General features: G+C 40.4%; 1 protein-coding gene across 1 annotated transcript in view; it reads left to right on the top strand.

Annotated features, from left to right (window-relative positions):
* The window catches only part of lrrc3b (leucine rich repeat containing 3B), a 30,369-nt gene extending 13,444 nt beyond the window's left edge, over window positions 1-16,925 (top strand). The window contains exon 2 of the mRNA XM_041809864.1: window positions 15,903-16,925. Coding sequence (XP_041665798.1) covers window positions 16,049-16,831 — 783 coding nt within the window. The 5' untranslated portion in view covers window positions 15,903-16,048 and the 3' untranslated portion in view covers window positions 16,832-16,925. The remainder of the gene's footprint in view (window positions 1-15,902) is intronic.
* Window positions 16,926-17,366: the final 441 nt, after the last annotated feature.

The raw sequence follows: 17,366 nt of genomic DNA, 5'->3' as shown, positions 1-17,366 counted from the left end.
TTGGCTGCATATCTATGACGCATGACCTGCCTCCCCAGTGACCTGTGAACCTGCACACAGTAGCAGAGACAGTCATGACGTCATTGGCATATGATGAGGCTGTGGTGAATACGATTATTCCATGTCACAGTACGGTGCAAGCTGCACGGAAAGAAAATGTACACCAGCTATGGTGCTGCAAAGTCATGTCAATTAGATAAAAATATGTAATGCAAGATGAGTGACTGTATAAATATAATATATAATATGTTCACCCCCTTCAAGTCAGTATTTAGTAGATACACCTTTGGCTGCAATGACAACACTGAGTCTGTGTGTTTGCACGTCTGGACACTACAATTTTACTCCATTCTTCCTTTCAAAACTGCTCATACTCTGAGTTTTGACTTGGCCACTCCAGAACATTAACCTTGTTGTCTTAAAACCATTTCTGTGTAGTATTTGCTGTATGCGTTTGGTCATTGTCTTGCTGGAAAATAAATCTTCTCCCAAGCCATACTATTCTCCTATGTTTTGCCGCATTTATTTTACCCTTTACCTTTACAAGCCTTCCAGGGCTGGCTGTCAGCTGAGAAGCATCCCCACAGCATGATGCTGTCACCACCGTACTTCACAACAGGGATCGTGTGTTTGTGGTGATGTGCAGTGTTTGGTTGGTCTCGCCAGGCCAAAACTTTCTTTCACTTGACCATGGAGTCTTCCGCATGCATTTTGGTGAACTCTTATAGAGATTATCATGACTTTTCTTCAACAGTTGATTTTTCTCTGCCACCCTCCCATTAAGCTTTGACTGTTGAAGAACAATGGCAACAGTTTTAGGCTGCAGAGTTTACCCCCATCTGCTGAAGCTTGTAACTCCTTCAAAGTAGTCATGGGTGTCTTGGTGGCTTCTCTCACTTGTCTCCATGCACGGCCTCAGTTTGTGAGGACGGACAAATCCAGGCAGATTTACACATGTTCAACATTCCTTCCATTTCTTGATGATAGATTTAACTGAACTCAGGGGAATGTTCAGTGTCTTGGGTTTTTTTAATCTATCCCTTGACTTAAACTTTTCAGTAACCTTGAGTTGCTCGGATTGTTCTTTTGCCTTCACGGAGTAATGGTAGCCAGGAATTTTGATTAATGTGTGACTGGACAGTGTAACTCACACATGCACAAGCAGATGAAAGACAAGACTTTAGCAGCATCACTAACCAGCTGCCAGACTTCATAAGACGTGGAAAGAAAAAGAAATGTCATTGAATCAAGCTATTTAAAAAACAATTAGCATTAATGCGGAATGTCCAAATAGATTTTAAAAATCCCTCTTAATGAAAGACATAGACAAAGTCTAGTTGAGTATAAGTGCTCAACACATGGATTTGATTCTAAAAACAATTAAAATTTAAAGAAAAGTAAAAAGTACATCATTCGAAGTGCCAAAAGCACTGCAGACAAACCTAATTTGACAGTTTTCAGCAGGTAGACTCTTGAAGTGAAACTGCTGGATGTCACATATTGTGAAAAGAAAAGCCCACGTGTACTCTTATTAGACTCTGGGGAAAGCTTTTAGGCTGGTTATAATTGCTTCATGCAGAGTTATTCAGCTGTTAAACATATCTGAGGTGGTTTTAATGCAGGCTTGTTGATGCAGTTACCATATTGGATTATTAAATGTGGGGAAGAGAGGTGGTATATGTTTGAGTCAGCATGGCTTTGATCGGCTGTCAGAGGACAGACTTCAAACCTGATGTTGCACCTTAAAGAAGTTCCTGGAACCTTTTTGTCTCTGTAGTTGCATAATTAATAATGAAATAAATGCAGAAAGTTTCTCTTTTACATATCGTGCCACTTTGAACTTCAAAAGATCCGAAAATGCCCTTTGAATGTAATTTAGTCAGCAGCTTTTGCTGTTGAATAAAGATTGGGCGATGAGAAAAGAGATGTAAAAATCAAAGAAGCAACAAAAGAGTCTGGCTTTTCTGGTAACAAACCTCTGCCTGGCATTACCGAAGAACATTGCTGTCTTGAGTACCATGCAGTTTTTAAAACTTCCAATCAGCCTATCATTCTAGTAACTTTCCCACTCTTGTTCACTGTCACACTTCAGTTTAGGAGGATTTCAGGGGCAGTCCTCACGAAATTTTCTAGAAATTTTCAGATGCATACATGAAAAATGCTTTATTTGTCAGTGTCAGAACATTTGCTTGTACAGTAGATCTTCATTTTTCTTTTGTATTAGTTACAAGCCAATCTTTGATCTAACCCTCACCTGAGGTCTTGAGCTTTGGGTAATGACTCAAAGAATACAAGCAGCTAAAATAAGACTCCTCCCAAGGTTGGTTACTGGCTTGGCTCAGCCTTTCGAGAAAGAGCAAGGAGATAAAAGTAGAGCTGCTGCTCCTTCATATCCAAAGGAGCCAGCTGATGTGGTTCAGGCATCTCAATGATACCTTGTCTCCCCTTCAAGGCCTCCCAGGCACACCCAACTAAGAGCAGATCCACAAGGTAGACCAAGAACTCACTGGAGGGATTGCCGTCCCTTTTCCATTAAGACAGGACTGGTTAAGAGCCAGTGCTTTATCTAGCACCACTTCTTTTGCTTTCCAAAGAAGTAGTTATGGGACAGAAAAACTGGTTAAAGTGTAACACCAACTCCTATCCAGGGCAAAGAACCAGTCTATGTTGGGGCCTGCAAGCTTTTGTCTGTTGTGGGTTGGATTGAAACAAGCAAATAACCAGGAAGAGTGCCATTGTAATCAACACGGCTTGCAAGACAACAGTGCAAAACAACAGAGATGTCATAGCAGTGTACACCAGTGTAGCCTAGACTTCAAGGGATGTGGTTCAGGATGCCTGAAGCAAATGTCAAACCATGCCGAAGTGGTATCCACCATTGCAAATGGAGACTGCATGATTAGGTGCTTGATTTTATACACCTGTGGAAACAGGTCTGATTGAAACACCTGAATTTAAAAATCAACTGGTATGGCCAAATACTTTTGTCCATTTTAATGTCTGTTTTATTTAATGTCCCTAAGTTGCCCCACAGCCTTTGAATTGAGATTTTCACTGTATTTTTCTGATGGGATGTCTGGCTTTCCTTCAACTGCAGACCAAGAACTCATAGTATTCATTCTGGCCTGCTGGAAAATGTTGCTGGATTGTATATTTAGAAATTACTTGGGATTCTAGCGGAAATCATTTTGTATTGTATGGAATTTTTTCTATATTTCAGTCTCTGAATCAGATTGCAGTGGATGAATTTAAATTCAAACGGCATTGTTTTGCAAAGACAAGAATCACAATACAATAGGTTTCTTGTTATATTACTGTCCCCAGTAAACCCTTAGAATAAAAAGTGCTTTTCTAGCCAACCACAGGTTGTTTGTGACCAGTACCGTACCTTCATTCATAAAAGGGGCGTATTTTGCCCATAATGAATAAACTGCTGGTCTTTTTATTTTGTTTCATATCAGTTGTTTCTCAGGCAGTAAGAAATAATGCACTAGTTGGGGACTGTTTTCATCAGTAGATTGTATAGATCTCACTCAGCATTATTGGGAAGATTTGTTGCAGCAGAGCAGCATTTCTGTGTGTGGGATTGAGTCAAAACAAACAACAGTGGATGCGATTGTGGTGATGAAGGACTTGTCACAGTCACACAGTGTAACAGTGGGTCTCATTAAGGTGTTTAATAGATTTCAGTAAACAACAGAGCTCTGAGGAGGGAGATATATCAGGCTCTAATACATGAGTAATGCCTGTGAGGCGATGCAGGCACTGCTTTGGATTTTATCCTGGGATATATTTAAAAAAAGACTTTATAACATCACCAGACTTACCTTTTTAGAGATGCATAATAAAAGCTAAAATGATAAAGGGATTCAATATAGATGTTAGTCAATGGTCCATTTACTCGCTGCAAGCAGAAATGAGACGTCACAGGGACATATTCTCGTTGTCTGATCGGCCCCTCAAACTAATGGCTTCAAATTCACTCTGACAGCTCATTTTCTTTGGTCATGCCAGCTTGTGTGGCTCTGGGGATGGAGATGTTTAGTCAGTCCATCACTTCAGTCCAGACTGAATGTCTCAATAACAACGAGGCAGATCCCTCTGACATTTTCTTCATCCGTGCTGACCTGACATGACTCCATGGTTTTTCCTGAAAGGCCTCCAGCAGGTCCTAATTTTAACTTCTTTTTTTAACGAAAAGGCTCACTGAAAATGTCAAAGATGTGTTTATACAATATTTTTGGACATTCATGACTGAGAGGGGTACATTGCTGTTGGAGCAATTCACTTCAGCCCCTTGACCCCGTTAGAGGCGGCATAAATGGATGATGAGGTGAACCCCCCTCTGTGTTGTCTTGGGAGGTAGCAACAGAGCAGTTAGAGAGGCAAACATGATTAATCAAGGCAGCAGGGGGTGCAGTACTGTTTATATGGACATGTCTCATTGTAAAGCCCAAAATACAACGGTGCCTTTTGGTGCATCATAAGAGGTGTCACGCTACTGCATCACCAGTGTATTTTGGACCTTAATGGTAAAATAGCAAAAGGACTTGAGCTTGCGTGGTGCTTTTCTAGTCTTCTGACTACTCAAAGCACTTTTTACACCACAGGTCAAAGCTATCCGTTCACACAAAAGTCACACACTGGTGCTTAAGGTTACTACAGTGCCTATAAAAATATTTACCCCTTTGGATGTTTCAACCTTTAACTGATTTTATAAATCAATTATGGTCAAAAGCATTTGGCTTTTTTAAGTTTTAAATACAAAAACCTCTTTGATGGCAAAGTGAAAATAGATTTCAACAACATAATGTCACCACAAACACTCGTAGCACTCGTAGCAAAACTCGTAGCAGTCTTTAATGGGCCATCTCTTTTCACTCTCAAACCTGTACAGTGGATGGATGGCATCTCATTGGACAGAGTTTGGGCGTATTTTCACAATAAAATAGAGATTAAGTCGTGCGTGCAAAGGCTGTGCAAGGTAAACTTGCATATTGACAGGAGCGCTTTGATTTACAGACAACCAAACTAAAGTTTTGTGCACATTTTTCATTTTTAATTAGAAAGTCTAATAATAATTGTCACTCCCTGGAAGAGCTAAAACTATGGCCTGTAATAACCCTGTAAAAACAAATAAGTCAGTCTTCCCCATTGTATTTAAATTGTTCTGTTTAAATATGAATGAAGATATTCATGTCATGCCCCAAGGATCCTCTTTCAGCTTTTGTTATCCCAGTTGTGCTCCATCTCTCACCGTGAAGCCAACCCATAGCTGTAGTATGATGTATGGGTTGGTTTTAATAAACAGAATAGAGCAGTGTTATGTCAGAAGAGCAGACCTTTCTGCAGAGACGGAGCAGCTTTAATAGATGGAGCACAAAGCCTGTTTCCATACATGAACAGGTTTTTCCTCTGGTGGCAGAGCAGCAGCTGGATAAACAGCTTGATATAAGAAAACAGATGATCCTTGGCTCTCCATTTACACTGATGTTGTTGTTGTTCAACATTATTACACCGACCTGTGTCAGGACAGAAATGTATGAGCATTAGACCACCCAAGAGTCTGTTTCTGGAGATAGATGCCAGCTGTGTGGATGTCGCAGTGCTTTGTGTTTTCATTGCCCCAGTGGTCGCAGAAAAATCACTTTTTGCCTTTTAAATATGAAATTGAAAATTTATTGTGAAGTGAATTCTTGAGCACATTATGTCAAATACATGAGCAATCAGTTTCTGTAACAGAAGCTCGTTCAGTGATCCTATCTTTCAAATAAGACTAAAAAGCATCATTCTATTGTAATTCCTGAAGGACGTCTTCAACAGATGACTTAACAACACATTTAAGATCATGTCACATGTATTGATGGAAGAAAAAGAGAAGAAACATTGCCATTGTCAGAGATGCTCTTTGAATCAAAACAGACATTTCTGGTTATATATTATACAGAGGAAGCAGTACTTTCAGTGATTTCTTTTGTTCTTAGGGTATGAGTCTTTTAGTATCTCACTCTCATGTTTCAGTCCATTTTAAAGTTAAAGAAAGACAAACTTTATTAACCCCTGAAGGAAATTCACAGTTAACAGTCTGTTGTTGAACATATTACACAAGCCTGAGTTACATGCAAACATGCACAAACAGGATCCCCATGGACATGCACTAATGGAGAGATGTCAGAGTGATGGCCTTGCTGCTCCTGTGAAGTGCTGCCTTGAGCTGTTGGGGGTACAGCGCCTTGCTCAAGGGCACTTTGACAGTTCTCTGGAAGTGAACTGACACCTCTCCAGCTACCAGGCCAAAGTCCAGATATGGTCCGATCAGGACTTGAACTGGCGACCCTCTGATTCCGAGCCCAAATCCTTACAGACTGAGCTTCTCCCGCTACTGCCGTTAAGCTGTGATAACAATATTTTATTTTTAACAATTGGCACACTGAACTAGATGATTATAAAAGTCATGCCAGACTTCATAGGTAGGCCATAATGTGCACAAATGTCAGGATGACAGAAAAGAAAGTAGAAGAAACTGAGAGATTTTTTTTAAAGGAAAGAATAATTGTGAAAAGAGACAGACAATGGGTCAAAGGTGGCAAAAATGGGTTAAAATGTAAAAAAGAATGGGCAAAAATGAGTATAAAGTGGCAAAAACATTGAAAAAATGTGTGAAAAGGAACAAAAATTGTCCTCAAAGTGGCAGAAAAATTGATAAAAATTTACCAAAAAAGTGGCAAGTTACCAAAAATGGCAAAAAGAATGGGCAAAAATAGCAAAAATGGAAAAAAAACATCAACCATGTAACCTTGTTCATTGAGTGTGTTTGTTTTGTTTCTTTTCTCTCTCTTTTAACGCTGTATTTATTCTGCATGTGTCTTCTAACTGTGTGTGACCATTTTTGGTTATTTTTTATTTTACATGTTCAAAATAACCTTCGGTAACTTAACTAACTAATTGGATAATCAATCAACCAGTGAGTGTATTTATATAAATCCAGTAAGGCCACTATTAACAGCTTTTCTCCCTCATTTTGTGATTTTCATTTAGTGAAATATTTGGTTTACTGTGTAGTAGATACACCTTGTGTTCAGTTTTTATTGAACAGAATCCTCAGTTCAACAAAAGAAGTAACAGCAGAAGTAGGCGGAGCTCAGCAGCGCGGTACTCAATCCTGAAAGTCTAGTGAGGCCACACTGGGTCAGGGAAGGAACAAACAAAACTCACTGGTGATGGCAGAGAATAACTGTGGTCCATCACAAGTAAGCAACGCAAAACATGAATGAGATGCAACAGAACAGCATCTTTTTGTAGCAGGTCATACTTCATTATGCAGCAGTCTTTGATGTAACATTAAAGTGTAAGTAAACCCTCGGCTCAGAGCTTACTCTACCCACTTCAGGATTGTGAAGCATGCACAAATAGTGGGCAGGCTGGTACTGGGGGGGGGGTTTCCTAACAAGATGGGAGTGACAGTGACGTCCCCCAGCCAGGGAATAAGGAGACACTGAGTCCTGCACATAGACTGTAGAAAGAATTGGACAAACCCTGTGTGACGTCAGCCGTCTGCTTAAAATAGGCGGACTCAATCAGCTCTCGAAGCCAGTCTGCACCGGCTTCCATATTGAAATTGCAGTCTCAACCGAACTTTGGATCAACTTAACGCCTGCCCACTGAGCGCGACTTCCTGTCAGCTAGCTAGATAGCATTCTGGTTGACAGAAATGTAGCTTCTGCCTGTCGAGCTATCTGTCAATCAGATGAGACACGCCAATCAGTCCACAGGGAGGTTTTTCCTAAATATCATCTAAACCAATGTGGTACAAAAAAATTCACCCCCACAGTGAGTAGACACATGAAGACATTAGCTAATGGGACGCGTTTGGTCTTTTGAACCAGGCTGTAAACCAATTTATTTCTAGGGTAAAAACTGGCTTTTTAACAGGTGTCCAGACGGGACTTCCGATGTTCCTGCAGCCAGCCTCAAGTGGACACTCGCTGTATTGCAATTTTCTGCACTTCCACATTGGCTTCATTTTTCAGGACTGGAGGTTGCCGCTTGGTCCTGCGCCACTACTGCCTCAGAGCGATCTTTCCCTCCAGAGTCCCCTGAATCAGACAGTAGTGTTGTGGTGGACCGTGGTGGTCTCAAGCCCCAGCACCAGCACCAGCATAACTGAAGCCAGAGCTCTCGTGGCAGAGGCAGTGTAGGTGCAGGTCCAGGAGAGGATGGGAGCAGTGTCTGAATAGTAACGTAACATTAGGCAGAGGCTGTAACATTCTACCTTCTATGCAAAGTTTGTGACATAGAAAGCTACCATTTGTACATCACGCCACGCCTTTTCAGAAACTATTTTACAAAGCAGATGTCTGTTTCAGCTCATTTAAAGCCATAAAATGCAGTTTTTTTATCAGCTTGATGAAAATGTCAGAAATAACACTAGCATCGATGTGTTTCATCAAAATACAGAGACTTTGGTTTACAGCTGAAAAATAAAATTGAAGTGTTTACTGTCACTTTAAGAATTTCCAGGGCAACATTACACATTCTGTTTCATTCTGCAATAGCAGCCACCAAGAGTTGTGCCGTTACAACTAAAATCATCAATAATTTCACTACATTTTGGAAAATGTTGGAAATATTTGAGATATGTAAGACTGTAACTTGAAGTGTATAAAATAGGAGTTGTAATTTTTTAAATCAATGTAAAGGTTTTTAAAGTTATGCAAAACTAGCCTAATGGACACCAAGACCACATAGGAAGTTATAGGGATAACATATTAAGAACAATGCAGACAGAGCATGCTTCATTTTTCTGCACTGATCTGAGTGTGAACAACGACAGGTTTTCATTGTGTCTGTTATCGCTCTTCATGGTGTCTCTTCATGCTGTCTTGTGATGTGCTGTTAGACTGTGACTCACTTTAACAGTCTGAGATCAGCATGAAGTGAATGATTCACCTTCTTCAATAAACCATTATGATTTATTATTTTATTCCCTACAGTTAAAGAGTGCTGCAGTATCAGTATTTAAATACAACCTGCGGGTGTTATGAAAAACTACAACTACCACCTGGAGGTTAAATGCCTCTGTAAGCTATACAATTACTTGACAGTGAAAGCAAAGTGGTGGGTCAGGAGAAGGGCTCGGGTGGATCTTGTGATAATGTGATCTGTAGAAATCCTGGCAATGATTTATAAAAGCTACACATTTTTACCTTTAATAAGAATTAGAAAAGCATCACTAAATATTAAACCCATCTCCTATAATGCATTACTCTTTTTGTATATTATCTATAAAAGGAGCAGTAAATGCATTATAGATACATTAGTAAAGATTGAGTTATCTTTTACAAAGCATTATTAACTAGTTCATATGTAGCATACAGTTACAAATGCATTGGTTATCCTGTTACCTTTTCCTAATGCTTTATAAATGTATTAATAGAATTTATTAATTAGTTTATCCTTTATTCAGGGTAGATATCTGTGCAAAGTTTAAAGAGAAATAAATAAGTAAATAAAAATATGTAAAGTCAAATAAGTGACTGGATAAATATTCATCCCCTCAGCACTGAGTCTGAGTGGATCGGTCCCAATTAGGCTTGTATATCTGGACACTGCTATTTTACTTCATTCTTCTTTGCAAAACTGCTAAAGCTCTGTCAGGTTGCACAGGGATTGGGTGTAAACAGCCCTCTATAAGTCCAGCCTCAAATTCTCTATCGGATTGAGGTCTGAGCTTTGACTCGGCCACTCCAGAACATTCACCTCATTATCTTTACACCATTTCTGTTTAGCTTTCGCTGTGTACTTTAGGTCATTGTCTTGCGCGAGAATCTCCCCCAGTGCTGCCGCATTGATTTTACCCTCTACTTCGTTTGTGGTGATGTGCAGTGTTTGGTGTCTGCCAAACATAGCGTCTTGTCTGGTGGCCTGAAGCACCATTTTGTTCTCATGAGACCAAAGGAAATTCTTCCACTTGACCATGGAGTCTCCCAAATGCGTTTTGATGAGCTCTAGTTGAGATTTTATATGAGTTTTCTTCAGCAGTGGCCTTTGACTGGTTTAGAACAGATGTTGTATACAGAATTTCTCTCATCTAAGCTGCTGAAGCCTGTAACTCCTTCAGAGTAGTTATAGGTGTCTTGGGTGCCTCTCTTCTTCTTGCACGGTCACTCAGTTTGTGAGGATGGCCTGATCTAGACAGATTTACACATCTGCCATATTCCTTCCATTCCCTAATTGAGAGGTTTAATTGAACTCTAGGTAAAGTTCAGTGCCACAGAAACATATTTGTATCCATCCCCTGATGGATACCTCCCAACAACCTTTTCTCTGAGTTGCTTTGAGTGTTCTTTTGTCTTCATGGTGTTACGGTAGCCAGGAATACTGATTAACCAGTGACTGGACACTTATTGTGAGACTACTAGCACTAACTGGCCGGACCTCCTTTGAATTAGGTCAGTCATTTTAAAGGAAAGGGGGTGAATATTTATGCAGTCGCCTATTTTACACTACATATTTTTGTTTAATTGACACAACTTTGTTAAAATCTGTTTTCACTTTGAAATTATTTTATTTTTTTACAACAAAGCCAAATTATATTGACCACAATTAATTTATGAAATCAAAAAAAGGGTAAAACATGCAAAGATATCAATACTTTTTATAGACAACGTATAACATTTATAACCAATGGATGAACATTTGGCAAAATTATTTTAGCCTTGACCTATTATTTCCAAAATCTAAAAAGCTGATTCTTTAGTCAGAGTGGGCATTTGTGCAGTCTGAGGATATTCTCTTTGAGGATTTTTTGAGATATTGTGTTCATAGGAACGGGAAAAAATAGATGGACCAACAGACAATCAGAATGGCTCTGACCTCTCGCAGGAGGCATACAGTTGCATTAGTATTTTCCAATACTTGGCATGAGTGCATGGTTACAACCCTGTTCATTCAGAGTGCATCAATAAATCATCCACAGGAAATTTTGTAAGCATAGTTGATTAGCTAGTAATGTTGGAGCTCCAGAGGAATCATTTTCAGAAACCTGATCTATTTTTAAAGGTCTGTCCTTCTGATGCCTGTGCATGCAGTGCATTCTTAATTAAAGCTAAAAGCTGCTGCTAATTTTTAGAGGTGTCTGCAGGTAGACTCATACAGTGAAACTTCTGGATGTCACTTCTTTGTGACAAGAAACCCCACATGTGCTCTGATAAAACTCTGGGGAAAGTTTTTAGGCTGGTTATAATTAGTTCATGCAAAGTTATTCAGCGGTTGAACACTTTTGTGTTGCTTTAAATGCAGGCCTGATTGAGTGTCACTGTTTGCAATTATCTGTATAAAGCTTATTGTTGCAATTATCATTAGTATTGGATCATAAAATGTGGGCAGGACATCAGCTAATAGATGATGCACTTGCGCCTTGGTAAAGACACAAAGGATAGTTATTTCACAGATGATCAGGCTTGATGGGCGGTGTTGACCTCAGTATAGAGCTGCAGCTTTTTGGTATATAAAATAGTCATCTAAGGTTCTGGGAATCTTACACCGCTTTCCACATTTATATGCAAATGATATTTTTCTCTTATTTTCCTAAATATGAATGCAAATGATAGAATATTTTTCAAGTCATTGGCCATTAGAGCATAATTCAAATGTTTTTGAACAAACTTCATAATGATAATCATTGTTTTTTAAAAAATTAAAATCTCAAAATGCACTGTTCCACATTATTATGCAAAACAGAGTTTTAAAATATTCTATTGGTTGTAAAGAACTGAAAATGGTCATTCATTGAATTTGCATCATTGGGAGGTCATATTTACTGAAATCAAAAGCTATTTCAATCAAAAAAATCTTACCAGGCATAGTTACATGATAACATATAAGACATTTGTGGCTGCCTAGAAAGCAGCAAACAAGTATTTGAAGCTGCTGGTGCCTCTGGAGTCCCACCAACCTCAAGGTGTAGGATCCTCCAGAGGCTTGCAGTCGTGTATAAACCTACTATTCAGTCCCCCCCTAACCAATGCTCACAAGCAGAAAGGTTGCAGTGGGCCCAGAAATACATGAAGACTAATTTTCAAACTGTCTTTTTACTGATGAGTGCTGTGTATGTCAGGATTAGTAAAAACTCAAAAGGGAAGGACTCATATGCAAAGGCACAAAAAATCTTTAATTAAATAAAAATGCAAAAAAATACAACAAAGGTGCTAACAAAATCAAAATGTACTAAACCTCACCAAAAGAACACGAGGGAAACCCTGAAGAAAATCACTAGAGAATACACGCAAGGGAGTCATAGGCAGGCTATGCAGACGAACTGACACAGAAACACAGAGAGATCCAGAAACTAAATAGACAGGAGGTGATTAGACACAGGGAGACAGGTGAGGCCAATGACACAGGTGAGGGAGGACAAGACACAGGTGAAGGCAATCAGGGTGGAGGGAAAAACACAAGGGCAGGAAGAAAGCCAGGACACACACGAGAAGAAGAAAACTACAAAATAAAACAGGAAACACTAAACAGGAGCACGAGGAACACATGGAGGGAAACTGACACAACTAGAAACTAAACTGGGTCACACAAAGACTAGGGAACACAGGAGGTAGAAAAACAAACACAAGGAGCACAAGAAACCCAAGTAACTAAAAATCAACACAACTAAACCCAAACCATGACAGTGTAACCCTGGATGGTCCAGATGGAGGAGTAGTGGATGGTTGTGGATGGCCACCATGTCCCAATAAGGCTGTGATGTCAGCAAGGAGGGGGTGGAGTCATGTTCTGGGACAGATTCATGAGGATAGAGCTGGTAGGCCCCTTAGGGTCCCTGAAGGTGTGAAAATGACCTCGGCAAAGAATATAGAGTTTCTGACTGACCACTTTCTTCCATGGTTAAAAAAAAAAAGAAGAGCAGTTTCTTCTGTAGCAAAATATTCTTCATGCATGATAATGCACCATCTCATGCTGCAAAGAATAGCTCTGTGTCATTGGCTGCTATGGGCATAAAAGGAGAGAAACTCATGGTGTGGCCCCCATCCCCCCCTGACCTCAACCCTGTTGAGAACTTTTGGAGCATCCTAAAGCTAAAGATCTATGAGGGTCACGGGAGGCAGTTCACATCAAAACAGAAGCTCTGGGAGGCTATTCTGACATCCTGCAAAGAAATTCAAGCAGAAACTCTCCAAAAACTCACAAGTTCAATGGATGCAAGAATAGTGAAGGTGATATCAAAGAAGGGCTCCTATGTTAACATGTAACTTTGCCTTGAAGATGTTTTTAATTGAAATAGCTTTTGATTTCAGTAAATATGACCTCCTAATGATGCAAATTCAATGAATGACCATTTTCAGTTCTTTACAACCAGTAGAATGTTTTAAAACTCTGTTTTGCATAATAATGTGGAACAGTGCATTTTGAGGTTTTTAGTTTTGAAAAAGTAATGCTTATCATCATGAAGTTTGTTCAAAAACATTTGAATTATGCTCTAATGGCCGATGACTTGAAAAATATTCTGCCTGTCATTTTCATTCATATTTAGGAAAATAAGAGAAAAATGTCATTTGCATAATAATGTGGAAAGCGTTGTTTTGTGATTCCTCCTGGGCCTCATGAATTCACAGGTTTCTCCCAAGGAAAAGTGTGAGGGGATGCCTTGTTGGTATGGAATTCAAAAGTAGACCCAGAACCCAGTTAAATAAAGATTCTATCTCTAATCCAAACTGGGAATACACTGGGTTTCACCATGGAAGAGCAGAATACAGTACTGAAAAAAGGAAAATGGAAAACATATGTCGACATGCTTGGATAAGCGAGGAAGATGGATGGATGATGGATGGATTGACAGATAGATATTTTAAGGATTGAATGGATGGTTTGTTGGTTACATGGATGGATGGATGAATGGATGCTGGATGATTTGTTCCATGAAAGATGGATGGCTGGTTGGTTGGTTGGAAAGATGGTTTTAAGGACTGATTGTTGGTTGGTCAGATAGATGGATAGTTGGTTAGTTCAATGGATGGATGGTTGGATGGATGTATGGATGGTTTCAAGGATGAATGATAATTTTCAGTGTCCGTATCATCATTTTGGTCAGAGTGCTTTTAGATATCTCATTCACCTATTCATATGAAGCTAGCAGAGGCTGCAGAGCAGACATGGTGCAAGGATTACATTTTGTATGCCTATGTAATTTTGGCTGTGGGTTAGCCTACAATGGATACAGCCTTTGTTAATGTGCGGACTCCTCGTGAGTCATGAATTAATTTAGCAACTAGCACAATTGAAGAATGCAGCTTTTATTTCACAATGCAAAAACAATCTTGTTTATTTTCTGCTTTGCTGAAGACCCCAAAATCAATCTCAGAACTGCTCTTTAACTTTGATGCAAGAAAATCCTTTCTTTTTGATGATAGGGTGAGTTATTATTTTGTATTAATTGATAGAAAACATGAAAAGAGAGAGAGAAGAGTGTCAATGACAAAAGAGTGGAACATTGTGCTGTCTGTTTGAGCTTTTATCATCAGAAACAGTTTGACTGTGCTATTAAGATCATTTTAAGACAGTCAGATCAGAAAGGAACACCCAGTCATGAACATGAACTGCTCTCTTTCCTTTTTTGTTTGGTCTATATTTTTGTCCTGTCATGAAGAAATGTTATTCCAGTCATAAACTCAGACAGAATTCTGTAAGCAGATGATAAAATCCTAGAGAAGTTTTCTGACTTGTGGCTGGGGCAAATTTAAGTCTCTTTCCTTCATATATAGCTCTTTCTCTGTCCCTCATGGGCTCATCTGCGCTTGAGTTGAGATATACTATGCATGCACGCACACCTGGGCAATTTGAACATGCCTGGACAGCTGAAGATGGCCATATTGGTTATCACTTCAAATAATAGCTGCATAATTGTAATGTCTTCACATTATCACTACCCCTCAACTCCCATTACTCTCTTTTCTCTCTTTCCTTAGTAAAATGAGGGAGTAGGTAGAGATGGCACCTCACCTCACCCTAGCACTACTTTCTGTACTCTTTTGTAAAGTTCTCTCTCTCTTTACACTTTTCTGTGCCTTTGTAGTTTCTAATGTGTTCTTTGCATTCCATTGTTAAATGTCAGCATCAGTATTGCTTGTCTTTTTGTAGTTGCAAACTATGCTCCTTGTTAGGGAAGGTAGTATCAGTGTTGTCCCCAGCTGGACCGTGCATGTTTAGAACCTGGGTCTGCTGAAGATTGCACTGCTGTTTGGGCTGTGGAGGTCATGTGGTAGGGTGGGTAAGTCGAAGATGGCTTACATGTTGGCAGGGTGGCGGTGAGAGCTAGCTTTTAGGGGGCTCCAAGTCCCTGGAGATCATTTTTCAGCCCTCTTGAGGTCCTGATATAACTGAATGAAATACAGACGAAGGGAAGTACCCATCTGACAACACTGGTGAAGTGCTGGCTTCTTGCTAGTATGCATGGTTGACTTGTTGAGGCCAAAACTTAGGCTTAGATAGCATTCAAATATCAAATACGGATCAAGAAAATGTAAGCAGGGAAAGTCTAGTATCTCCCAATCATTTATGGTGAGCCAATTGGACAAGTGGGTGGTCACAGGCTCATTAGGTCCACCCATTACACTGCAATTGCTAGAAAGGGCCCACCAGTTTTCAGTAATGTCACTTATAAGCAACCACACACCACTGGTTATACCATCAAGGGTGGGGCTCAGTGTCATACCCAAAGGAACTTAAGTATGAGTGGTGTTTAATGTGTGGCTTGCAGGAGCTGGAATCAAACCACCAAGCAATTGAAAGACAACCAACTCCACCATTAAACTAATGGATGGAAAGATACTGTATGTAGATGGATGCATGAATGGATTGTTTTCTCATTGTCTCTCTTCTTCCCTGTCTTTCAGGCTTAAAGACAGCATGGTGACACCTGTTCATGCTCTGTTGTCTTCAGTGGGCGGACAGTAAAGACAAGTTGCCACTATGCGATGTGTGTAAGTGACCAGTGGGGGTGCTGTGGCCCCAGGCGGGATGCTGCTGACAGCCGGTCAGTATGACTCTGCTGGACTTGTGGCTGTCGCGCTCCATCCCCATGTGCCTGCTCCTCCAGAGCCTTGTCCTCATGGCCCTGTGCTTCCCCTCGGCCAGCATGTGTCCAAAGGGCTGCATGTGCCATCGCGACCCCCACCTCCATGGCCTGAACGTTTCCTGCAGTCAGTCCCGCCTCAAAGAAATCCCCCCCAGCCTCCCAGTCGACACTGTATTGCTGAGGCTGGACCACAACCAGATTGGCGCTGTGCCGGATCAAGCCTTCCATGGACTCAGACTTTTGAGGGAGCTCAACCTTTCTTACAATGCAGTGGAGACTTTAGGGGAAGGTGCCTTCAGTGGCATAGAGGCGACACTACAGGTATTGGACCTCTCCCACAACCGCATCACTAATGTACACAAGGATGCCTTTGCTAGGCTCAAAGCTCGCGTCATAGTGGATGATAACCCCTGGCATTGTGACTGCGCTCTTCAGCAGGCCATCGGAGGTATGGCGCACAACCACGAGGCTGCAGCCCGGGTCCTGTGCAGGAGCTCGGAGCTAAGGGACCAGGAGGGACGACCTTTCTTGGCCGTGGACACCGACCTTTGTAACCTGGCCAAAAGGACCACAGACTACGCAATGCTGGTGACCATGTTTGGCTGGTTTGCCATGGTCATTTCATACGTGGTGTATTATGTCCGTCAGAACCAGGAGGACGCCCGACGCCACCTGGAGTACCTCAAGTCTCTCCCCAGCAAGCCCAAGAAACCAGATGAGGCTGACGACATAAGCACTGTTGTCTGACAGCAGTGACAAACCTAAACTGAACACCAGACTGTAACAGGACCCATATTTATAGAGTTTTCAATCTTTTAGCTGATGTGAGCATTAGATCTACTGAAACGTCTTTGTACTTTTGGAGTTTTGTTGTCTTTCTGTACTGGGGTTTGTCTGTTCATGCTGGTCTGAGATAAGAAGTGAAAGGAGACAGGAATCTAACACCAACATTGTTTTTATACAACAACTGCATAGGGAATTTTGAAAAATCTTAATCTCAGGTTTGAAACCCTTATGGCTTTTTTAGATGAATTTGGAATATCTTACAAAGTAGATATATTTATAAGACCTTGAACTTAAATTCCCAGAGCCCTCATTTTGGAATCTTAAAGCCCAAGACAAAATGCATGCTCAGTTTTGCTAGACCAATGGCATCTGTCATCCCCCTTTAAAATAAATGAGAACAGCTACATTGGCATAATATTTAGATATGAATCCATGGCATTTTATTAAGTGAAACTGTTAATATTTTACATCAACTTAGCCTTAGAGATTAGTTATG

Source organism: Cheilinus undulatus, linkage group 16 (assembly GCF_018320785.1).
Source record: "Cheilinus undulatus linkage group 16, ASM1832078v1, whole genome shotgun sequence".
Lineage (NCBI taxonomy): Eukaryota > Metazoa > Chordata > Actinopteri > Labriformes > Labridae > Cheilinus > Cheilinus undulatus.
Note: the sequence above shows the minus strand (reverse complement) of the source record. Positions and strands in the feature narration are given on the sequence as shown.